This window comes from Denticeps clupeoides, chromosome 14, assembly GCF_900700375.1.
Source record: "Denticeps clupeoides chromosome 14, fDenClu1.1, whole genome shotgun sequence".
Classification (NCBI taxonomy): Eukaryota; Metazoa; Chordata; class Actinopteri; order Clupeiformes; family Denticipitidae; genus Denticeps; species Denticeps clupeoides.
In genome coordinates, this window is record NC_041720.1 from 4422449 (window position 1) to 4447480 (window position 25032).

The 25032-nt window shown below is 40.5% G+C and overlaps 3 protein-coding genes across 7 annotated transcripts; all 3 read right to left on the minus strand.

The window, feature by feature from the left end:
* Positions 1–197: 197 nt before the first annotated feature.
* On the minus strand, positions 198–6357 carry LOC114763397 (uncharacterized). Of its 4 annotated transcripts, none has more exons than XM_028953059.1 (10): positions 6190–6357; positions 3871–3939; positions 3739–3783; positions 3463–3492; positions 1767–1799; positions 1569–1622; positions 965–1153; positions 660–868; positions 538–568; positions 198–396 (listed from the first exon to the last, which is right to left on the minus strand). In XM_028953059.1, the coding sequence occupies exons 2-9, from the start codon at positions 3917–3919 to the stop codon at positions 563–565; spliced, it is 615 nt and encodes a 204-aa protein (XP_028808892.1). In that variant the 5' UTR covers positions 3920–3939; positions 6190–6357; the 3' UTR covers positions 198–396; positions 538–562. The 4 variants fall into 4 exon arrangements, with proteins under 4 accessions (XP_028808892.1, XP_028808891.1, XP_028808893.1 ...); XM_028953058.1 differs by lacking the exon at positions 6190–6357 and adding an exon at positions 5948–6084; XM_028953060.1 differs by lacking the exon at positions 6190–6357 and adding an exon at positions 5948–6073 and having other exon boundaries at positions 3871–3936.
* A 203-nt stretch (positions 6358–6560) lies between these two features.
* LOC114803224 (uncharacterized) lies at positions 6561–16178 on the minus strand. The gene is made up of 11 exons (XM_029002638.1): positions 16037–16178; positions 15031–15077; positions 14891–14944; positions 14576–14615; positions 13307–13495; positions 12950–13158; positions 11515–11583; positions 10700–10744; positions 7840–7923; positions 7525–7596; positions 6561–7192 (listed from the first exon to the last, which is right to left on the minus strand). The coding sequence occupies exons 3-10, from the start codon at positions 14900–14902 to the stop codon at positions 7561–7563; spliced, it is 684 nt and encodes a 227-aa protein (XP_028858471.1). The 5' UTR covers positions 14903–14944; positions 15031–15077; positions 16037–16178; the 3' UTR covers positions 6561–7192; positions 7525–7560.
* A 686-nt stretch (positions 16179–16864) lies between these two features.
* Positions 16865–25003, minus strand: LOC114803226 (uncharacterized). Of its 2 annotated transcripts, XM_029002642.1 has the most exons (12): positions 24718–25003; positions 24328–24503; positions 24103–24237; positions 23860–23916; positions 23546–23750; positions 23259–23446; positions 23041–23082; positions 22599–22652; positions 22255–22377; positions 21829–22039; positions 18029–18216; positions 16865–17109 (listed from the first exon to the last, which is right to left on the minus strand). In XM_029002642.1, exons 1-12 carry the CDS (start codon positions 24884–24886, stop codon positions 17098–17100), a joined length of 1560 nt encoding a protein of 519 aa, XP_028858475.1. In that variant the 5' UTR covers positions 24887–25003; the 3' UTR covers positions 16865–17097. The 2 variants fall into 2 exon arrangements, with proteins under 2 accessions (XP_028858475.1, XP_028858474.1); XM_029002641.1 differs by lacking the exons at positions 16865–17109; positions 18029–18216 and adding an exon at positions 21368–21728.
* Between the last annotated feature and the right edge of the window lie 29 nt (positions 25004–25032).

Sequence of the window (25032 nt, forward strand, 5' to 3'; positions counted from 1 at the left end):
GGAAGATTGCTGGTTCGAATCCTGAGCCACCACGGTGTCACTGTGGCTGCGCTGCAGTGTTGCACAATGACAATCACTTCACTTTGACCATAGAAATTATAGACGGATCATTTCTTTGTTAGTGGGCAAACTTACAAAATCAAATAAAATTTCCCTGACTGTATAATAGTCAAACAGACAAAACAACTGGAAATTCCTTAAAGGTTATAGTCATTTTATTCCTGAAGTACCAAAGGAATTAAATATTTGTTCAGATTTTATCTCCATTTTTCGCTCTGAAAATGGGAAGAATTATCTCAGAATTATCTTAACATTTTCAGACAGGATGAAGTCCAAGACCCGATCCGGAGTTTCACCAACGTCAATCCTGGAATTTCTCCATGATTGCTGGTTTACCTTTAACAGGACACAAATACAAAATTTGAGATGTTTATGCTCAAATATTGTGCTACAAAAAGATGAATTCATAATGATAGCAAGCCATATATAAAAGATGAGGCTGGTCAGCATGCACTGAAATAAAAATATGATATTAACCTTTGCTCCTCTTGGAGAAGTGTCATTAAACCTTCAAAAAAGTATAATAAGAGGAACATTTGGTCATAAGTTCAACACAAGCAAACCGAGATAGGGGTGGGAAATTATGTAAACTTCCAGACCTCTTTCAGTTCACACAACTTCTGAGTGAGGCTGCTGTAGGCCTTCTCATTCGTACCACACGCCAGCAGCCCGAGGTCCTCGTGGAAAAGACAGTCCACTGTGAAAATATTTTCGTCTTGCACAAACCTATGGCTCCTTGGTACAGTAGCATCTGGGTCAAAGGTGTGGTGCATCACAACCAGGATGACAGGTTTCGAGTCTGCGTATTCTGCGAGGGGGTAAAGGTGATGAGCGTTTAAACACTTTTAAATGTGGTAGAAGCCGTCTGAGATGAACCATCAACTGAGCTCTGCTTACAGCTCACCTTGTATGGTTTTCAGAGCTGCTTCAACGTCCGTCCCGAGTCGAGACACAACCGGACAAAAGGCCAGGATGACGTCACTGTCTTTAGGCGTGGACACTTCAGATGCGACCTTCAGCAACTTCATAATGGGTTTATGGTGACCCCGAGTTTTCCCGCAAACAACAGGGTAATATTTCACCTTTTTAGCACCTGAGGAGAAACATCAATTTAAATAATGTTATTAAGGTAGACCGGTCAAAGTATCATTATCTTTACGCTTTCACAGGTAATAAGTTTTGGTTAAACAGGTTATGCACTGATTCAATTCTAGTTATTAGAAAAATACTTTGCATTACTGATTCCACATGGGAGGGTCCAACTGTTGCCTCTCTTTCAAACCTTTCACACATTCAAGCATTCATTCAGACATTGCTGTTGAGTTTTATTCCTGCCTGGGTGTAATAAACTATTTGAGCTGCACAGGATGTCCCTCAAGCATATAAATGGCCTACATTCTGGCATGGTGTAATCCGGATTCTCGTCTAGAATGGCAAACTCGAAATATATGGTGGAAAAAAACATCGCTTTTCTTCACTATGACAAATGACCAGGATACATTTGTTACCTGGAACCTCAACCAGTGGCGCCAATTCTGTGTTAGTTCCAAGTCGAAAGGGAACTGGAAAGAAAGCCAAGATTACATGGAACTCTTCCTACTCAACATGCCTTTTATATTGTTCATTTGATGTTGTGCACACTGTAGAGAATAGTGGAACAGAGATAGCAGTAACAGTAAAAGCTATGCAACTAAAAGAGAACTTACATTTGAAGATCCACAATCCCAGTCCCGCAAATACTGCATACAGGCATAGATAAAAGACTGTAAATTTATACTGTAGTAAAAATGTTCAAAATCCGTTAGTGCTGAGCCCAGGCCTGAGGCAAATCATTTAAATTGAATAAAATCATCACATTAAAAGCTTAAATTAAACCCAAATGATCCAGAATCATAGTTTTATGAATACTGCAAACAGCCATAGATAAAAGACTGTAACTGTATTCTGTATACATGTTCAAAATTATCTAAAAGTAAGGTAAAATGTTACATCATTTAGTGCTGAGTCCAGGCCGGAGACAAAGAATTTCAGTTGAATGGGATCACCACATTATATCTTCAAATTCGATCCACAGTCCTTGTTTGACAAATACTGCAAACAGGCATTCGCGCTGTATGCTAGTTTCGAATCTCTATATTCGTCTCTCTATCGAAGACGAACGCATCATCAGCATTGCGGAGCATGACATGCGTGTGGTACTGTGGTGCGTGAACACCAAGAAAGCAGCCGATCCGGACGGCCTCTCCGGACACCTACTGCGCTGCTGTGTTGACCGCCACCCTGACCACCACCCTGGCACAGTCTGTGGTCCCCACGCGCTTTAAAAAGTCCACCATCGTCCCCATACCCAAGAACGGTAAGCCCTCCTGCTTGAATAGCTAGCGGCGTGTTGCCGTCACCGTTACTGGACCTGCTGACCTTCGAGGCGGAGGTAGTCAATGCCATGTCCAACCTCATTAATATTGGGGGTCATGGAGGTTTTTGATAGACAACTCAAGCCCATCATCTCCTCCTCCATCCCCAGCAATATAGATAGCATCCCCAGCAGGGAGTAGGTGTCAGACTTCCTTACCTGCAGACCACAGGTGGTGAGAGTTGGGAACTGCATTTATAGCAGCATCACCCTCAACACAGAAGCTCCGCAAAGGGACAGTCCACATGACTGTCCACATGCCTTGCGTCCACATGGAAACGCCATTTCAGGGGACCCAAAACAGTTATTTTCCAAAAGAGTGAATTTGTAGTCATGTGGACATTAAAGCAGCTTTTTTGTGAAAACCCTGACATATTAACCCAACCTCCAACCTGACCTATGAACCCAGACGCGTCCTACATACAACAATGCTGGGTAACACATTCATGGTTGTGTTACAGAAGCTGCAGAACCTCATAAAGCAACCACGGGAAATTCTCTCTACGGTGCACATTTCTAGTGAAAAGCCAAGGCTGGAGGACAACAACGTGTTCAACTCACTCACGCCAAACAAGGAGAGAATGAAACCGGGGAGTTACAGCACAATGCATCTTACCTGAAATCTCTACACTGTAACTCACAGCAGTACACTATGTGTTTTACTGCTATGACTATGCATGTAAAAAAATTAACATTTTGAATGACATATAAAAGAACGTTTAAATGTTCTAAATAATCTGGAAAAAAATTGAATAATCCACAATAAAACTTGATAATCCACAATGCTAAATTCTGTCGTGCTGAGCCCAGGCCAAAGACAAAGAATTTCAAATGAATGGAATCTCCACATTATGTGTTCAAAATAAACTATAAATTTCCACAATCCCAGTCTCACAAATACTGTTGATGGGCATAGAAAAAAACACTTTATACTGTACTGTAAAAACAATCTAAAGGTAAAGTAAAAATATAAAATGAAGGAAACTTACTGTGGAGTAGAACACTGATGATCCACAATGCTACAGGCCAAAGACAAATCATTTCAATTAAATGGAATCAGCACATTAAATGTAAGAAAAAAGGTCTAGCCTCATGAATAATTTAACAGTCATAGACAAAAGACTGTAACTTAATAGTACAACAACAACAACTTTTATTTCATATATAGCACAAAATCTCATACAGTATGTGTCGATGGGCTCTGTTCTATAAATGTTCAAAATAATCTAAAAGTAAAGAAAAATCACAAAAAGAATAAAACTTACTGTAGTGTAGAACACTGATGATCCACAATGTTACATCCTTCAGTGCTGAACACAGGCAAAGTTTTTCAATTAAACAAAATCACCACGGTAAAAATATAAACTAAAATGAAAAGCAGAAAAAAGAAAACTCACAGCAGAGTAGACGTCTGATTAAATGGGGGCTCTGCACCTCTAAGGCCATGTTCACCACACGTGCATCTGCTGTTAACAGATGTTGCATTAGTTACAATGAGAAGTCAAACATGCAGTGGTATATTATGCAATTTACATTACAGGCCAAAAGTTTGGACACAAGTTCTCATTCAATGTGTTTTCTTTATTTTCAGGACCATTTACGTTGGTAGATTCTCACTGAAGGCATCAAAACTATAAATGACCACATGTGGAGTTATGTACTTAACAAAAAAAGGTGAAATAAGTGAAAACATGTTTTATATTCTAGTTTCTTTGCTCTGATTCCTGCTTTGCACACTCTTGGCATTCTCTCGATGAGCTTCAAGAGGTCGTCACCTGAAATGCTTCTCCAACAGTCTTGAAGGAGTTCCCAGAGGTGTTTAGCACTTGTTTGGGTCCAGCTCACCCCAAACCATCTGGATTGGGTTCAGGTCCGGTGACTGTGGAGGCCAGGTCTCCACTTTTTGTTAAGTACATAACTCCACATGTGTTCATTCATTGTTTAGCCATCGTGACAATTCCACTAAACCCCACCACCACCTCAGGACTGGGGGTGTTTCATTAATAATTTTATTAGTTGTTATTAATTGCTCGGACTTGTGGTAGAAAAGATTTCATACATGGCACAGACAATTACACAAATTATTTAGCTATTTAGCGCTAGATGATTATAATGTGAAAATATGTCCGTTATCCTGTGGTAATGAAATATGACCGAGACTACTTGTTCTGAATAAGTTGTTGTAAGTGAACCATCTGTAAAAATTTAGGCTACAGACAACTCGCCATTGAAAACTGATGCTGATTATGTCTGAAAGTTGACAACATTCTCTACCAGCAGTCAAGTTGTTAATGTTTGTGTCAAACAAGTTGTGAATATGTTGTAACATTAAAACCAAAGATGCTTGAAGTGATGGTCAGAGCACATATGGATGGGGTAAACAACATTTTCGAAAGATTTGGTTACAAGTAGCAGAATAACATGAAGAATTCCAGGATGCCTTTTCATTGGTGGTTGTGTTGCATTTTACACAGATACAATACTGCTGTTTTCTGATTGGCTGTTGTCTAGGTCCTTTTCTTTCTTTTTTGATTGGCTCTAAACACGATTGTTTCATAGTGATGCGCTATTGAGAAATATTGGCTGCTGCGTCATATTAGCCAACAAATAATTTATCAAGAAATACAAAGCGTGGTGGGAGTGTGTGACAAAGGACTAAAAAGGGGGACTGTCACATGGCAATGGTGGCCTAGCTGGTAAGGAAAAAGACCCGCAATCAGAAGGTGGCCACCGAGCAAAGCTCTGTCCCCACAGACTGCTCTGCGGGCGCCTGTCATGGTTGCCCACTGCTCCCTCAGGGGCTGGGTTTAAAGAAGACACCACATTTCACTGTGTGCACTGGGTGCTGTGCTGTGTCACATGTGACAGCTGATCACTTTCACTGAACGCGTGGCACTTGAGAGCCCTGTAGACGGAGGGGTTACCTATCATCATTATCTCTCGTACTACTTAATAGCAGGTATATTATTGTTGTCTTGTTTTTACATACTAAGACACATTAATACCAACTAGTTTTAAGAAGAGTAGAATGTTGTATTCCTTCCTCCGTTTGTGGCGCCCCCTTGGATGCATGGCGCCCTTAGCCCTTATGCTGCCACCGCCACGGGCTTAAGTCTACGTTCTTGTTTTTGCCTTCTATGTAGTCTTGGTTCTGGTTTAGGATTGGTGCAGAGTTTGTAGTGTTGTCTCCTCTATTTGATCTTGATTCATGTTGTCTTTTTTTATTGAAGTAGAATGACGAATAAATAACAGTTAAAAGAGCTATTTATATATATAAAAAAACTGTATACGGTGGAATTGTACTGTAGGAAACACGGAGAACACCGGTACTTTTGAGTAGCAGAACCGACAAAAAAGGCGGCTTTGAATTCAAACACGCGTGCATTATATTATTAAAAGCCACAGAAATCGTATTTGTATTTATGTATTTTCGATTTTGACCACTTATTATCCAAAATAAGGAGAAATACATACCCGTCTGTATCCCCTTACGCCCCGAGACTTATTACTTTTACTTTCATTTTCAGACAGCGTTTTTTGGTACATGTCACGTCGCCGTCCAGGGGTTAGGAAACGTGACAACGAAGGAGAGGGATGTGCGGGCGGGAATACACACGTACCTAGCAAAACCTAGAGTGCTGTACATAACAACACAACACAACAGGAGGAACAGCACACCATAAAAGGAGAGACTATACAGTTCACCCAACACTTACCACTCTAACACGCAACAAAGGCTTTTCACTAACTTCTCGTCAACACCCCAAAACCCTCCCTATCTATCCTCCTCCGGCTCCACAACATTGGGCCCTGTCTGGTGGCAGGAGTTGTCCTTAAGCGCTCCTGTCTGATGGGTTGATTGGCAGACCGATGATGAGGGTGTAGGTAGGCGGGGCCAACAGTGCCAAACTCACCAAACACAGAGCACCCCCCAATTCACTCTATGGCCCAAAGGACGTAACAGTACACGTCTTAAATCTGTTCCGATTTTGAAGGTGAAATATCGTGTTCAGGCAAGTTAATGATCAAATGCGCTGTTTATGGCGCAGTTGTAATTCTGAATATTAAAGATAGCAGAAGCCAAAGGTCACCCTCGATGGAGACCGTTTAATTTCATACAGTGACAGAACAGTGGAAAATACATGACAACAGAAAGTTCTAAATATTATAGCAGAGAGTTTGTGATATATAGCAGAAACAATGTCATACTTCAAATAATATCAACTTTGAGTCAGTGTTTTCAAATGAAAATATAATTGGCAACCACACCGGGTTAATTACAACATGCAGAAATGTTAAAATATTATCACGTTAGTAGGCAGACTAAGCTGTTAATGAAACTGTTGGTAACATGGTATATATGCAAGTGCTGAATTAGAACAGACACACCAGTACAAAGAAATACCACATTCAATACAACTTTACAAATTACAAATACAAAAATCACATTAATCCAGAATTTTGGGGAGAGAAATTCCCCTGACAAATATCTTACCAACATATACTTAAATACTAATTGTGATCTGAAGCAAATTAAAGTGATGATAATTGATATTAAAGTGATTAAAGTGATGATAATTAATGGAGACATCCCTTGCACCTGTTGATTATGTCTAATAAGGTACATCATGACGCAGGTTTCTAGCGATGCATGTCCACGTGTTCAATGGCTCCATACTGTGCAGACGGAATAATGTCTGATCTGTGCTCTGCTCTGCTCTGTGGGAGGAAAAGTGATAGTCAAGATGACCATGCCATCATCTGGTCTGAATGGTCATTTCACATGTAGGTCTCCTACTTGTGCAATACACTATATACACTGATTTAATTTAAAAATATAATATTTACTTTTGAAAATAATTTGTTCTTAATTATATTATATATTATATATTGCTTAATTTGCTCTTTTTTTATTTACTCTAGCTTTTCACACTTTAAATGGCAAGATGTGAGATCAATAAAGTCTTATCGTAAAATGTGTGAACCTTTGACAAGGCACATGTGCTTGGCATCAACTCATGAGGGTGAATGGTGAGGAAAAAGCCACAAACCAAAACTGTGTAGCACATCAGCCATGTCAGAACCATCTATATGGTGTCCTTCCTCTTGTTTTTACGGTTTCTCTGTAGGGGAAAAAAAAAAGAAAATTCTTAAATCCCAAAAAAAGTTTTATAATTGGAATAACAAAGGTGCCTTTAATTAATAAGAAAAAGCATTTGAAGCGATGCTTAAATATATCGAATGATGTCATAATTACACACGTTAGATTGTATTGTAGATTGTATTGTATTCCATGTGATTTCTCCAAGTGAGAGATTTGATCACATGTTAGCTAAAAGAGATATGATCTTGTTTTGTTTACTTACCCCATTCCGTTGATGGTCATCTGCATTTTTATTGTCCTCTTGGGGAACAATACAACTCAGAAAACAACAACTCCATTTTGTTCTCTGGTCATAGAGATTAGAAATCAGTATAATATGTGTTAGCATTTATCCTACAGAATCCTCACTGACTCACTTTCCAAAACTGCTTAGTTCTGTAACTCAGGGTCGCGGCTGCCAGAGCCCATCCCAGGCTAAAGGCGGGGACTCACCCAGATTGGGGCACCCTCCAACCACATGGCGCACACACACACACACACACACATACAATTCAATCACACCTACGGACAATTCAAAGCCGCACCAACACAGGGAGGCCATAGAAACTCTGCACACACAAGGTCCAAGTCAGGATTGGAACATGTGAGGCCATGGCGCTAACCGTTGTAACCGTCGTAACCATGTTACCCATCGCTGCTTTACTGAACTGAAACTTCCAATCTGTAATCTGTCCAAACATCCTTTCTTCCAATGCATACATACTAAAAAACTCAATTAAACATACTATATTACATGAGCCTAGTGATCTCTTTTGATAAAATTGTGAAAAAAACGTACCAAGGTTCCAAAATCATTTTATCTTTCTTCAGTCATGTAAAAAAAAAGTGATATGGTGTGTTTTCCTGTGATATTATAACAAATAAGGTTATTAAGATAAGATAAGATTATCCTTTATTAGTCCCACATATGGGTAATTTAACTATTTGACTCCAAATGAACTATAGATCATGATGTACACGTTTACATTTTTTTTTTAATTAAACTACAGGTGAAAAACATGGTAAAGAAAAATGAGCTGCAAGCGCACAGGGATGGTGGTTATAATTTTTTATTTTAAAGAACAAATCCTGATTAATTTATTCACCTGGAAAAATCAATATCAATATTGTCTGCTTCTGTCTGCCAATGTTCACCGATCCACGCTACGTCCCCAACCACCCGATTGCCTCAGCCTCTGAGACGCCAAGCCCTCCCGGTCCTGACCGCTTCCATCCAACCAAGTCTGCTGTGTTTACCTACGCCTACACCACGGTAACGCCTCTCCTCCAGCCCTGGAGTGAGCACACAAACCGTATCCCACATCCCACACCCCCACTCTCTAGCCACCCAAGCGTCCCTTCAGCCACCCAAGCTTCAGCCCCTGCCTCTCCTTGGCTGCTTCCATTCACCCAGTAATATCATTTTTGGATGTGTTCCTTGCCGCAATTTGCTTATTACTTGTCACAGAAATAAGGGAAGACTTGACCCCGGATTAAAGTTTAGGAATACATTTAGGGATACATTTTTAATGCGGTCTAAAATGCCTGAATTTGCGGCAACTCTAGTGAAAAGTTGCAACAAAAATTAAAGTGTTTTTTTAATGCGTTTTCTGCTGTGTTTCAAAATGTACGATAATTTTACCCCTTCATTTTACAGCTAAGTTCTTTATTTACCATGACAGGATACAGATCTCTGATCTCAACAGGCTGCACTGACGAACATGGATTGTCGTCTCACGTTCCTTTATAGCCAATCAATACACGATGTAACATGTCTGACCCAGCGTACAATTATGTTGAAACTACTTTACTTTACTTTACTTTATTTAGCAGACGCTTTTATCCAAAGCGACTTACAAGAGGAAGACACCAGCAATTCTCGTTCCATTTCTATAGAATATTGAGTTTACAAACTAAGAGCCCTGATAAGGCTCAGACTTGTCAGTGAAGAGCATGCTCAGAGATTGTTAGGTGCTAGACGAAGACCATTGGTGTTCTGCATCATGCAATTTGCCAGTAAGTTGCATTCCTGTCGTGTGGTCCGTTTCCACGCCAACACAGCAGCTTCAGTACACCCTTACGACCGCCTGGTAAGCCCAGTGAACATCATCCTAGCCACAGCAGCCATTATCCATGTTTGTTAATAGGGAAGTAAAACTCATTACATTTGAATGCTGCAGACAAACCGTACCCCATGTAAGATGGGACGTCGCAGGACCATGGCCTTTCTACACTTTTGTTTTGCATAGCGGCCATCTGTAAGAAGAGGTGTCGCGGAGCTATGACATTTCTTGTGCATGAAGGTTCAACACCTTCGTTTTACATGTCTTTTGTCGGACGGCATTGCAACATTTGCCGGTCCTCCCCCGAGCCAAACGTCTGAGGTGTCGGGACCGCCCGCTCTCTTTGTCTTCCCCAGACGTGAGGCACCGGGGGCGTGACGTCAGAAACAACAGGTTTTGATTGGTCTGTGACAGCTTCCTGTAGGCCAGGTGTATAAAGATCTGTTCACATGTGGGGAAGGGACTGGGCTTTCTTGCTCAGGGTTTTTTCCATTGGAAGACTTCCGGCTTCCGAGTCTTTTCTCTTCTCCCATTTTTCTCCTAGCTTTTCTCTCTCTCTCTTTACTCTTTCTTTCCATTTTAGTTTTCCCTGTAACATTGGTACCTTTTTACATACAATATTCACATCTAACTGCAATAATAATTTACTGGTTCATCCTTTTAACCTGTATTGTGCCATGCCTCTTTCTGCCAGGTAACATCAAGTTGGAGTGGTTTGAATACAGTGCTTTTGTGTGTAGAGAGAGAGAGAGTTTTTTTACTCTGTTCTCTCCCACTTTTTACACCCACATCCCACACCCCGACTATCTAGCCACTGCAGCGTCCCTTCAGCCACCCAAGTGTCAGCACTCCTTCAGCCCCTGCCTCTCCTCAGCTGCTTCCATTCACACCCATCCACAAATGCGCCCTGGGATGCCCCGTAATATCATTTTTGGATGTGTTCCTTGCTGCAATTTGCTTATTACTGGTCACAGGAATAAGGGAAGACTTGACCCTGGATTAAAGTTTAGGAATACTTACCTCTTCTGTGGATTCCTCTATACCTTCTTCTGTCTTAGGTGAGACCTAGGAAAAGAAATCAGGTTCTGTACTTAAAAGATTAAATTAAAGTGTTTTTTTGATGCGTTTTCTGCTGTGTTTCAAAATGTATGATCATTTTACCCCTTAATTTTATGGCTAAGTTCTTTTATTACCACGACAGGATACAGATCTCTATTCTCATCAGGCTGCACAGACGAACATGGCTTGTCATCTCACGTTCCTTTATAGCCAATCAATACAAGATGTAACACATCTGACCCAGCGTACAATTATGCTGACACTAAGCGGATGTAAGTGTGTTTTTTTGTGACGAGTCGCCAGCTCTGACATCGAACTAGACCATTGGTGTTCTGCACCATGCAATTTGCCAGTAAGTTGCATTCCTGTCGTGTGGTCGGTTTCCACGCCGACACAGCAGCTTCAGTACACCCTTACGACCGCCTGGTAAGCCCAGTGAATATCATCCTAGCCACAGCAGCCATTATCCATGTTCGTTAATAGAGAAGTAAAACTAATTACATTTGAATGCTGCAAAATAGGGAGCACACAAACCGTACCCCACATCCCACACCCCGACTATCTAGCCACTGCAGCATCCCTTCATCCACCCTAGTGTCGGCACTCCTTCAGACCCTGCCTGTCCTCAGCTGCTTCCATTTACCCCCCTACCACAAATTCGCCCCGGGACGCCCCATAATATAATTTTTGGATGTGTTCCTTGCTGCAATTTGCTTATTACTTGTCACAGGAAAAAGGGAAGACTTGACCCCGGATTAAAGTTTAGGAGTACTTACCTTATTCTTAGATTTCTTAGACATTGCTTCTGTGGATTCCTCTATACCTTCTTCTATCCTAGGTGAGACCTAAGAAAATAAATCAGGTTCTGTACTTTAAAGAACATGTTAAATCCCCCCAAAAGTAAAATGTTCTATATTACACATTTTTAGATTGCTACACAATATTCATAATCAGTCCCTCCAGGATTTTGTGATAAAGTTTTTATGTGATCTAAAATGCCTGAATTTGTGGCAACTCTAGTGAAAAGTTGCAACAACAATTGCAGTGTTTTTGCTGCATTTTCTGCTGTGTTTCAAAATGATTATTTTACCCCTTAATTTTATGGCTAAGTTCTTTTATTACCACGACAGGATACAGATCTCTGTTCTCATCAGGCTGCACAGACGAACATGGCTTGTCGTCTCACGTTCCTTTATAGCCAATCAATACACAATGTAACATGTCTGACCCAGCGTACAATTATGTTGAAACTAAGCGGATGTAAGTGTTTTTTTGTGAGGAGTCGCCAGCTTTGACATCAAACTTCAGTTCAGATGTTGGCACTAGACCATTGGTGTTCTGCAATTTGCCAGTAAATTCTAAGTTGCATTCCTGTTATGTGGTCCATTTCCACGCCGACACAGCAGCTTCAGTACACCCTTACGACCGCCTGGTAAGCCCAGTGTAAGCCCAGTGAACATAATCCTAGCCATCCTAGCCATCCTAGTAACCATTATGCATGTTTGTTCATATGGAAGTAAAACCTATTACATTTGAATGCTGCAAAATATAGGAAGTGATGCAATAGGTCAATATTGCCAAATAGTTGCAGTGATTCGACAAAAAAGCAAAATGCAAAAAATGATTGATTGGCTGAATTTGTTTTAATTGTTGCAATTGCAACCTTTCAAATTACTGGCATCAGTTTCCTTGCTACTGTCAGGATATTTGATAATTAAGTTGCCATACAGTAAATACTGCAAGGACATTTATTCAAAATAAACCCCCTCAGACCCACAGACCCCCTCGCTACCCTACGATCTGTCACTGTTACACTGGTCATTGCACTTTAATTTGAATCTTTATACAGTAACTCATTATTTTATTCGATTTTATTTAACATTCACACCCCGATACATACTGTGCCAGTGCAGCATCCCAGTGATGTCTGTGTCTTATGTTCTCTTGAACATAAATATTTGATTCCATTTTAGCTTGCTTACTTTTTTTACTAGCATTGATTACCTTTATTGTTTCATTTTATTTAATCTATAAGTTTGTAACTTCAACTATGCACAGTTCATGGTGCATGGTGTTGTACTGCTATAACTATGCACGTGACAGTTCTTGCTGAGCACTCAGTCTCCATTCAGACGGTGTGGTCTGCATAAATGACTAATCATTTATTTAAGTGTAACAGAAAGTGAAAGATCAAGAAAAAAAAACCCAGACCTGTCTCAGTTCACATAACCTCTGGTTGATGAGGTTTTGTGCCTTCTCATTTGCATCGCACCGCAGAGGACCTCGGTCCTCATGGAACAGACAGTCCACTACCAGCACATTTTTATCTTTTACAAATCTGCTGCTGCTTGGCACAGTCGCATCTGCATCATGGGTGTGGTGCATCACAACCAGAATGACAGGCTTTGAGTCTTCTTGTCCTGTGGGATAGTGAACTTGATATTACATTTTTATTACAGCTCAACTCACAGATCCTCTTGTAAGTCACTTTGGATAAAAGCGTCTGCAAAATAAAGTAAAGTAAAGATCGACTGAATTCATTTTTTTATTTTTTGGGGGGAAATTCACCTTGAATTTTTTGTAGTGCGGCTTCAATGTCAGTGCCGAGTCGAGATACGACTGGACAAAAAGCCAGGATGATGTCACTCTCTCCACATGTGGGAGCTTCTGATGCGTCCTTCAGCCACTTCTCCATGGGTTTATGGTTGCCTTGCGTGTTCCCACAAATGACAGGGTAATATTTCACTTTTCTAGAACCTGAGCAGAAACGTTGATTTGAATGTTTAATACATCAGCGTACACACCAACTCTTGGTTTGCCAATTATACTGATTAATTCACTTTACAACAACATATTGCTTTGGCGAACAGGAGACTGCATGGCAAGGATGAATAAACACGTCTGTTTTATACACACACCTGCAATGAATATTTAGTTTTTCTTTACCTTGTAAGGTTAAGAGACATTTGTAATATATGGATGATGGTGGGTGTCACGGTCCACGGAACCAGAACGTGAGCACGTGTAGGAGGAGACAAGGAACCCTGGTGCGGTGGGACGCAAGGAGGCAGTATGCGAACACAAACTGGCGTAAGCCACAACACCACACAGATGTTGTCGTTCACGTTACAGTACAATTTAGTACGGGGCAGGACGAGAGGAAGGAGTTCAGGAGAGAGGATAGGAGAAGGTCAGGAACGCTCTTACTTTTAGACGAAGGAGTAGAGCCGTTACAGTACAGGCAGTGGCCATCTTGCCAATTTATAGGAGTCACGTTACCTCGTTTCTGTGTTGCTCCCAGTCACATGGATGGAATCATGTGACAGTGGGTATGGAGAAGTAAGATAGAAGTAAGGGGCAGCGGTGGCCTAGCAGTTAAGGAAGCGTCCCCGTAATCAGAAGGTTGCCGGTTCGAATCCCGATCTGCCAAGGTGCCACTGAGGTGCCACTGAGCAAAGCACCGTCCCCACACACTGCTCCCCGGGCACCTGTCATGGCTGCCCACTGCTCACTCAGGGTGATGGGTTAAATGTGTGCACCGTGTGCTGTGCTGCATTTTAAAAAATTAAATACGGAAAACTGTATAATTTTCCGGCCACCTGACTGGTGGGTGATGCGTTATTGGGACTGCAATAAACTTTGCCCACTAGAACTTTCTTCTGTGCATTGGACAAAGGAAAATGAGTCCCCTACATATTATAATGTCTTGAGAAAAAGCCAGTCTACTAAAAATATCAAATTATGTCTTCATTAAAAAAATTAACTTTTTCCCTTTTACATGACAATCACAGAGTCATGCATAAAAGGTAATTAGGTAAATGGCTTATGAAAATGTACCTTGTTTATCCTTACAATCCGCAGTCTTCACAATTTCAGCCTGCAGTGAAGAAATAGACGGGTCTGTGTCAGCATGGATGGAAAATGCACTTCCTCCCTGTAAAAATGTACTTTCCTCTGGTCTGATGTCCTAGATCCTGTCTTATTTACACTGCCAGCATGTATGTATGATTTTGTGTGCATGGATGATCGTGCAACAGGGACATCTGTTCATCTAAATTCCATTATTTATTATATACATCTATCCTCTCTGACACAGTTCATACTGACGTTACAAGCTACAGTAAAAGTATGATTACATGCACGCACACGTACCTGTTTAGTCATTTTTGTTTTGTTTTTCCCCTTCCAGAGAGACGTTTTTCAATTCTGTAAGAGATATTAGAATGCAGCATATGTCCAGTCTGAATAAATATTTTTATGTAAAGTGCATTTAAAGTTGTCACATATTTTACATTTCTTGTGTAGCGGAATCCTTGCTGTCACCTCCTTGGCACTGTCTCTAAAATAAAAATCATGTAAAAAAATGGTCAATCAAAGCTTAATTTTCCCCTCTTAAATTATTTTTGTATGCTACCATGTTTTTCTGAGTAATAATGTGTTTAAAGAGATTCAGTCTTAATCTGGATGTTATACCAGACACAGTCTGGTCTGGACCCTGCTGGACTGTCTGACCTTTGCCCTTCAGGTCAATCATCTGTGAACTTTATCGCAGCCACTCCTTACATTTACAGCATTTATCAGACACCCTTATCCAGAGTGCCTTACAACCAGTAGTTACAGGGACAGTCCCCCTGGAGACTGTGTCCTGCCTGGGGACACAATGGTAATAAGTGGGGTTTGAACCTGGGACTTTGTGCTCTTCTGGTCTCACAAGTGAGTGCATTACTAGGCACCATCCTTATTCAATTCTCCTATTATACTTTACACATTGAAGCTTATTTTAATTATTTGTTTAAATATTATATCACATTCATATCTACCTAATTGTCATCATTATTGTTGTCTTCTTCTTATTTTTGTTGCACCATTTCACCAAATCCAATTCCCTGCTCGTTTTTGCTCTTGTAAAGAACTTTAAAGTAACTTTAAAACAGTAAAGTTCCATTCTGGTTTTGATTGTTATTCCAGTCTTGTAGCTTGAAAATTAATCCCATTAAGCACTTCCAAATACTGAACTACCACCAGCTGCTCCTCTGGTCCAGGACAGTAGACAGTACTAACCACAACGTTTAATAAGATAAAAAAAAATCCCGGACAATTGCAGAAACTAGGTCGGGAGCAATTTTCAGAGCTCAGAAAGGGATAAAAGAGGAAAAGAGGACGTCTGGCCACCCTTACATTACACCGACATGCTAACGCTAATGCTAACACCCGTATTCACGCGTCTGAACGTCTCGCGTTGCGGGAGAAACAGAAAGCACATCCAAACCGCGGGAATTAACTGAGATGAGTACAAACCTTTCTGTAATTCCTCTTGATCTCGGTTTAGTGGTGACTTATAGCGCCGAGAGATCGGTGGCTGCCACGGTACAGACTTTCGCTTTCACTTGTAATACTCTCCACTTCACCAACATCTTCTGAGGGAGAGAAGCGTCTGAATCAAAAGGCGAATCATTGTGCCGAATGGACGAATCATTTAATTCATGAGCAAAATGAATCTGTTGTTTTAATACACAAATTTAGTTTGTGAAATGTATTTCAGAGACAGTACATCAACGAAACACAGCAAAAATACTAACAGATGAACACTTAACTTAAACACAGTATTGACACTGTTATTAAATTAACAATAAAAAAGGGGAACACTGCCAATGATAAGGCCTTCTCAATTAGACCCGAATTAATTGCATAATCAAATAGTGATGATAAAAAAACGACCAAGTCCTCATGGTAAATGCAGGGTAATTATGTTGTACCTTTGTGAATACACCCTATTTATATTGTTCATTGAGTTAATAAAATGATATTATCAAAGTTAAAAAAATTTATCTTATCTTAAACATCAAACTTTATTTAATTTCTATAATTATTGAAGCAGTAGTAGCATTTGCTGGCATGTGTGCATTACTAAATTACTAGCTTGGAAATAATGACACAAGCAGTTATTTTTTTATACACACCAATAAGTAGTATTGCATAAGATAAAGCACAAAGTTTAAAGTTAACTGAGCAGTACAGTGCAGGTCCCTATTCAAATATTCACATAACATCTTGCAGCATCACATCTAAGCCAAATCTGAAACATTACTTTTTGCTAGTGAAAATACAATAGATATCAAACATATATGCAGGTTTTATGTACAATGACTTCATTTATTTAACAAGTAAATACACAATTTTGAAAGAAAATACAGTCAAAAAGCAGATTTATTAATTTAGTTCACTTTAACAATATGCTTCAGCAACTTTTCACTCTGTAAAAAAAAAAAGGTTGTGGTAGGTTATAGAGTCTTTTCTTTTTTTTTGCTCGCATGACATCTTCTATGGCTGCTGGTGATTCAGCCATGATTGGAGGGATGCTATCTGTATGACTGAGAAAGCAAAGCAATTGCATGGATTGAGAACAGATCATGCTTTATTTTATGTATGCAAAACAAAATCTTATCTAGTCAACAGCCAAATGTAGTGAAAGTGACTGTCATGGTGAAACACTGCAGCACAGAACATGGTGACACAGTGAACTGCGTCCTCTGCTTTTAACCATCATCTTTAGTGAGCAGTGGACAGCTCAAAGGGACCCGCCAGGTTGTTAATTAAGAAGCAGAATTGGGTTTTTAAGATGCCTCAGTCAGTGCACATTGAAGTAAACACTGCCAGACCCTGGCAGTCACATTAGGTGATATAATGTAGTCATATAATATTGCCAAAAATTGGTGCCAGATGCTAAATAGTGAATAAAATAGGTTGTGTTATATAAAATTCGGTTATGTCATATAATATTAAACGATTCTTCCCTTTTAACAAGGAAGAACATGAAAATTCAATAAAAATGGGATATTATCCATAGGCTAATCCTTGAAGGTTCGTGGAATATGAATATGGGGTCTGCAAAAATTATTTGCCAGGACCAGTGTGCAGTGTTCCTATTTAATAATCATTCGGCTAGTTTGTGATTTGAATCGGCCGGCTGAGAACAAGCTAACATTGTTTATGGGAACTAGGAAGGAACTTTGTAAAATGATTTATAACAATTATGTAATTGAAATGCATATTACTATATTATTTGGTGTACAATATGATTATTATGAATAGTTTCAATGTTTGTGTGACTAAATTTGATTGACTTTTTGTTGCATAAATAGTCCAGGGCCAGAGCTGAGAGTTGATTGGCGATTGAGAGAGCTTGGTTTTCCTGTTTAGTATTTATTATTAATGTATTTATTTACATTTTTTTGTTGAGATATTATTTAGTAAACAGGTAAGGAAAATGAAAGTGTTATAAGTACAAACCTTAAGCTTCTGCACCACCTTGTCGTAGGCTTCATAATTTCTTTGACAATTTAGCATTCCTTTGTCATCAAAGAACAAGCAGTCAACAGTGAATATGTTTCTGTCCTTCACATAGACGCTGCTGCTTGGCACGACATACTCTGGATCAGATGTATGGTGCATCACCACTAGAACAACAGGCTTCTCGTCTGTCAGAAAAGGAAAGAAAATGAAATGAGGCGCACTGGGTTCATATAAAAACGAGGTGAGAAAATGTACTGAAGTTGTTGTTTAATCACATTTTAATTGCCTGAGCGCTTCCTCAATGTTGGTTCCGTAGCGGGACACAATAGGACAGAAAGCCAGGATGACAGAGCTTTGTTCCGCTGACCCTACTGTTCGTAAGGTCTTGTGTTTTGCCGTGCTTTTGCTCATGAACTCTTTATCGACATTCAGTGCTTGTCCAATCACAAATGGGAAGAATTTGACTTCTTTCTTCGGTATGAGCTGCGAAGTTAGAAATTACAACACTAAAGCATTTGTTTAAACACAAATGCACAGAGCATTAACTCTAAATGATTTCATTTATACTGGGTTCAGACTCAAAATCTTCTTGTTGATGTTAAAAGCAAACATTGAGAAATGTCCCCACACACTGCTCCCTGGGCGCTGATAACGGCCTGTTTTTATTTAATAAATGTCCTTGCTGTATTGCATCCTCAATCTATACTCTCCACAGTTCATTCCTTAGTCCACCAGAAAGTTACCCCTGATCTGGACCAGGCACATAACATAACGTCTTGTGTTGCTGTTGCAGATTCCAAGCGAATTACATTGCCTGCGCCTTGACACGTCACTCTGCCTCGCGATTACATCTACACAGCAGATGTACTGTTGTTCATTCATCTCACGCTGGTTAAGTGCGCGCCGCTGACCGTCGACTTTTCCCGCTGGTCATGCCTTACTCCACGTCTCGTCTGGGTTGTTTTTTCCTGGTCTACAGCTGGCCTGGAAGATGCAGCTGGAGGTGACTTCTAGATCACGAAACAGAAATATTCAGAAACAGAGATTTTGCATAAAACGATCACCAGTGTTTTGTTTCCATTTTATATTACGTTTTGTGTTTCATTATGATTAGGAAGTTATAGCACATTAATTACACTGTTTGTGTAATTACATATTAAATATTAAAGGCAAGGTTATTTGTGCCTTAATAGAGCTTAGCTGATGGTCTCTGTTAAGACACCAGTTGTTGGTTTGAGTCCAGCTACGCAGGTATGAAGATACAAAGCACGTCACTCTGGACAAGAGCGGCTGCTAAATGTGCTGTGGCCCAGCTTGTTTTACACGGCCGGTCCAGCATACCTCAACACGAGCTTACTGACGGTTATAAGAGAGATAATATAATAGTACCGTAACGTGTTTCGAAATGATCTTGAACGCTTCCTCAGTTTTTTCACGTTCCAGTATTCCTTTGTCATCACTGTACAAACAGTGAAGTACAAAAAGGTTTCTTGACTTCAGAGCGATGATGTTTGGCAGGTCACACGTTTGCTGGTGCATCACCACCAACACGACGGTTTTAGTGCCTGTCACAAAAAGAAAAACAAAGATCGTTTCAGCTCACGGGGCTCCAAACGTGTTCAACACAACAATCGTGCTTCATGTGTCGTCTACATTCATTTCAATCGCTAATGAATGAATGATGAATGATGCCGCAGGCACGCGGTTCAGGGACCGAGGAGATTAAATACCAGGTTACGTTAGAGCCATGAAGAATAACATCATGTAGGCTGTTCAGAGAGATATGACTGGGTGAAATGTGGCAGAAAAATGAACTTAATCAGCTGTTAAAAGAGCTCTAAAAAAAACTTACACCCTTCAGGATAAATAAGTTCCATAGCGAACAATCATTACAGGCCTCGATCATAATGAAATATTTCGAGAACTGTGCGGAGACCAGAGATGTACCCATGATATTTGCACACCCTTACCCTGACTTTTGAGTTGATCATCAACCTCATCTTCTTCCGGACCAGCAGGACATAAAACCAGAATGACATCAGCGTCCTCGGCTGTTTTAGATCCTTCGGGAAACAGACTCGCCAAGTCTTGTCTGAGTTTTTGCGGTTCAGTGGTGCTGATGTAGAACTTCGCCATGTTCCCCAAGTCGTGGGTGTAAAATATCGATATCGTGTTTAAACGGCGAGCGTCGTGGCCGTGCACTTTTGCTGATTTAAAAAAAGAAAATCGGTATCAGAACGTTCTAACAGAACGTACCAGCTGTGGAATCTTGAACCGCGTTGTCGGGGATGAAAGGAGGACGCTTCACGCCATGGACAGAAAGTGAAACTAAAAGAAAAAAGCTCTTTCCTGGAAACGTAGATGCGAAACACACATGGTCACACAATGTAGCGTTTCTTTCGACAGGCCAGTGAGATGAAAACTAACTTTACCTCAGTCCTGGACAAGAGCAGGCGTCCCAAACCGCAAAAAAAGAAAAGTGGTTTTAGGGAGACTCACGAAGACGCCGCCGGATGGTTGCCAGATACGGGGAGATCGTGAAACAATCCAACCTCGCTTTAAAGAACGTACCATGCACGAATGCCTGTGTTCCGAGGTTACGTGTTATTGCTAATTGATTGTTTAAAACGTGTCTCATATATACACCCACTTTACAGCCAGGTTCTCATCCCAGCAACTTGAGATGCCGAGTTGCTTTAAATAACCACGCCTGGCAACCCGGCTTCTACGTCGTTGACGCACGTTGCGTGGTTCCGGGTTCAGGTGCGTGTTACTTGTTGTCAGGGAAAAAGAAGGCATCTTCACAACTAAATAATGAATTTTTTTTGGTCTGATACCAAGGAAACATACGCCAAAGACCACGGTTTATTAAATTAATGTATTAATTACAACTTGAAGTACATAACTGATGAGTTGATAAACGTTGATTGAAGGATAGAACACTTAGAAATCTAAACATATGAAGAGCACAGTAGAAATAATCGTCAGAGCACCTTAATAACACAATGAATTACACCGACTGTGCACTAGCCTCAAACCTGAACAGGCATATCACTAGGACTCTACGTAGCTCTGGAACCACACCCTCTTTTAATGATCATTAGACGCTTATTATTATTATGTAATAGCCTCCAAGGCTGTGATAAGGAATTTAAGTCTCTTGTTTTCGTTCTCTTTATTGCTTTTTGTCAGAAACATGCCACCCCGCAGTGCAAACATACCCAGAGACAAAGAATCCAGTCAGTGCTGCATTCTTCATTTTCCTCTCTCATACAAGTCAGTAATGTGACTTGAGGCTGTGGCTGGTTATAGTGTCTGATGCTTATAGTGTTGGTTTATATATATATATATATATATATATATGTGTGTGTGTGTGTGTGTGTGTGTGTGTGTGTGTGTGTGTGTGTGTCATGGTTTGCATGACTTCCACTTCTATGGCTGCTGAGGATTCAGAGCTGAATGGCGCGATGCTTTCTGTACATCTGAGAATGAAAACTCGATTGGTGTTCCTTAAGCCGCTGCACCACCTTGTCATAGGCGTCATCATTTCTTCGACAATTTAGCATTCCTTTGTCATCAAAGAACAAGCAGTCAACAGTGAATATGTTTTTGTCCTTCACATGGATGCTGCTTTTTGGCACAACATACTCTGGATCAGATGTATGGTGCATCACCACTAGAACAACAGGCTTCTCGTCTGTCAGAAAAGGAGAGAGAAATTATAATAGGGTATTTAAAAAAATCTATGACTATTTAAATTTTGGGACTGAAATGTACAGAAGTTGTTGTTTAATCACATTTTAAATGCCTGAGCGCTTCCTCAATGTCGGTTCCAAGGCGGGACACAATAGGACAGAAAGCTAGGATGACAGAGCTTTGTTCCGCTGACCCTACTTCTCGTAAGGTCTTGTGTTTTGCTGTGATGTGGTTCAGGAACTCTTTATCGACATTCAGTGCATGTCCAATCACAACTGGGAAGAATTTGACTTTTAATTCTTCAAAATCAGTCTGCAAAGGGGTGAAATGGAAAACAGTATATTACATTACTTTTACCCAAAGCACAGACAACAAAAAAGAGAAGAAAGAGCATTAAAGAGAACATAATCACTTCATGAATGCTATCTTTTTTCTTTGCTGTACCTAAAAGTGATACTAAATCCTAGACCATAGGCGTTACATAGAGACCCTTTGGACCATATCTATATAATAACTAACTTAGACACCTGAGGTGGATTTATTCCTTTTGTCTTCTGAGTTGAGGCATTATATGCTGGAACTGTTCCATGGCCTTGACAGGAAGACTTGACTGAGAAAAGGTTTCCTTGGCTATGCAGAAATCTTGATACCTAAATCAGAGAAAATCAGTTGCTCAGCATGAAACAAAACTATTTGAATTTATGTTACATCTTGTGTTGATGTTGCAAAGTATGCATGTTGCCTGTACAAGCATGGAAAAAATCGAAAATTTGAAAACTGGTCTGCACAATGGTGCATCAAGTATAATTGCACCTCTTAAAATGTGGGGCTAAAACTTATTGTTTCACATAATTGAATGAATGTTCCTCACCGTGTTTTCAGAGCGGCGGGAAAATTTGGATGAATCTCTACACGCTCCTGCATCCTGCAGACAAACACAAAAAGTACAACGTTTTCATGCTCAGGCTTTAACATGTGGAGCAAACTGCCAATGCACCACCATTACTCTGCCCTAAGCCTGACATGGTGAGGAATTGCACATAATAACTAATTCTAGTACTTCTGTTGCTTGGCCATTGTTCCATTTCATAAGATACATCTGGCATCATCCATACATTATCATGTTTAATATAGCATAGCACATATAGCAATATAGCATAACTATTGCATACATCAGAAAAATCAGTGGGCATTTCCGGTCCACACATTTTTATATTTTCATGTAAAAATGACAAAACAGGGCTGCAGGGCAATGGGGGCTTATGCACCTATAAGATACATCGATCATCATCCATACATCCATTATAATTTACCTGGTCTTTCACTGAGTCACGGTTGAATGCGCCAAAGAGATTCTAAAAATCCAAATTTGTAGCAAGACAGAAAAAATACGACACCATATCAAGAATTTTTTCATAACAACTATTGCATAAGACAGAAATCTAATTGATTCCGTCCACACTCTCACACATGTTCATATAGTGGACAACAAATTACAAACACCGCTGCAGTATTATGGGGGCTTATGTACCTTAAGATGCTCTAAAACCTTCCTCAGCGTTTCCTCATTTTTTTCACACTCCAGCAGTCCTTTGTCTTCAAAGAACAAGCAGTCAACAATGCACACGTTCTCATGTTCCACGTTCGCTCTCCTGCCAAATACGGGATACATCGGATCGAACGTGTGGTGCATCAGCACAAGAATGGCAGGTTTAGTGCCTGTCAAAAAAAAAGAAATGTATCATCATTTCATCATATTGGGTTACACTGGCATCTACTCACATGTAAACCCATATTTCACATGGATGGTTTAATCACATTTAATGGAGTGTAGTGCTCGGTCAATTTCCTTCTCAATAGAGAAAACAACGACATAGAAGGCCAGGGTGACGTCGCTCTCTTCTGGCGACTTCACCTCTCTTAATCTGGAATCTCTTGCCACCACAGTTGTTTTTAATTGTTCGTGGGAGCCCAGTGTTTTTCCAATCACCATGGTGTTGAACTTCACAACTCGATGGGTTTTCTACACAGAAAATAATAACTTCAAATTATCTTTAGCATTAAGGGTACATTGTATGCAGGGACATGGTACAGGTAAACCCTGAATATGTTGTAACGGGTTAGAGAAATACCTCTGTCTGTGGGGGGGTTGGCGTTCGAGGTTGAACCAGCTGTGTGAACCGTGTAAGCTGCCAAAAAAAAGAGACATGAAGTTAACCCGCCTCCGAGTGTACGTTACATTATAATGTATACATACATGCCTGTATATATTTTATTTCTGGATCAGAGTGCATGCAGCATTTGAAATTTATATAACATACAAAATAATGCAATTGTTACACCTTAATTCAATTAGTGTTGGAAATCTACTTTACCACATCAGTCTTGCCTTTACTCCACTGGTGAGTTTTTGGTGCAGCTGAAGGTTGGTATATTTGAACTGATCTCAGGTCCTGCTTGGAAGATGCAGTTGAGGATGGATGTCTACTCTCTGATGGACATCTGGTCTCCTAAATCATCAAACAGAAATATTCAAATATTATAAGTATTCGGTCACATTATAAGTATGGCAACCTTATGTACAATAAGTAAGTATGTACCTTAACGTGATTCGAAATCATCATGAATGCTTCTTGAATTTTTGAAGGGTCCTGTATTCCTTCACCATTAATGTACAAACAGTGAATTATGAAAAGGTTTCTGAACTTCAGATGGATGATGCTTGGCTCGTCGCCCATGTGCTGGAGCATCACCACCAACACAACCGTTGTAGTGTCTGTCAGGAAAAGAGAAACGAACACCACTGGTCATTTAAAAGGAGGTATAAAAGTCTTCTGGAAACCTTCTTCCTGGAGGGAGTTAACCTCCAGGACACTCTGCCATCTTCATTCGGATCCAGCTTTGGACGAACCGACAGAGAAAGTTGGCAGTTCAGCGAATCGGGACTAACGCGTGGACAGCCACGTTCACTCGAACTCACGCCATCTTACCTGGAATTCCGCGGAGTTCGTCATCAGGCTCGGCGTGGCCGAAAAGCAGAACGACCTCCGCGTCCGAGGCGGAGGGGACCGTGACGAACAACTGTTGCGGGATTAAACTAACCCACATTGCGGCGGACTCTGAATTGGCCGCTTTGGGGCTAATCCACACCTGCGCCATGCTTCCGGCTTGAAGAGCATAAAGTGAAACTGGCTGGACGGAGAAACTATGTGGGCCGCCTTGACGGAACGCGACACGACGTGAAGTTACTCGTTGTTCGCGGATCCTGGCGTGGGATCCGCCGAACCTGGCAACCCCGTCGCCCC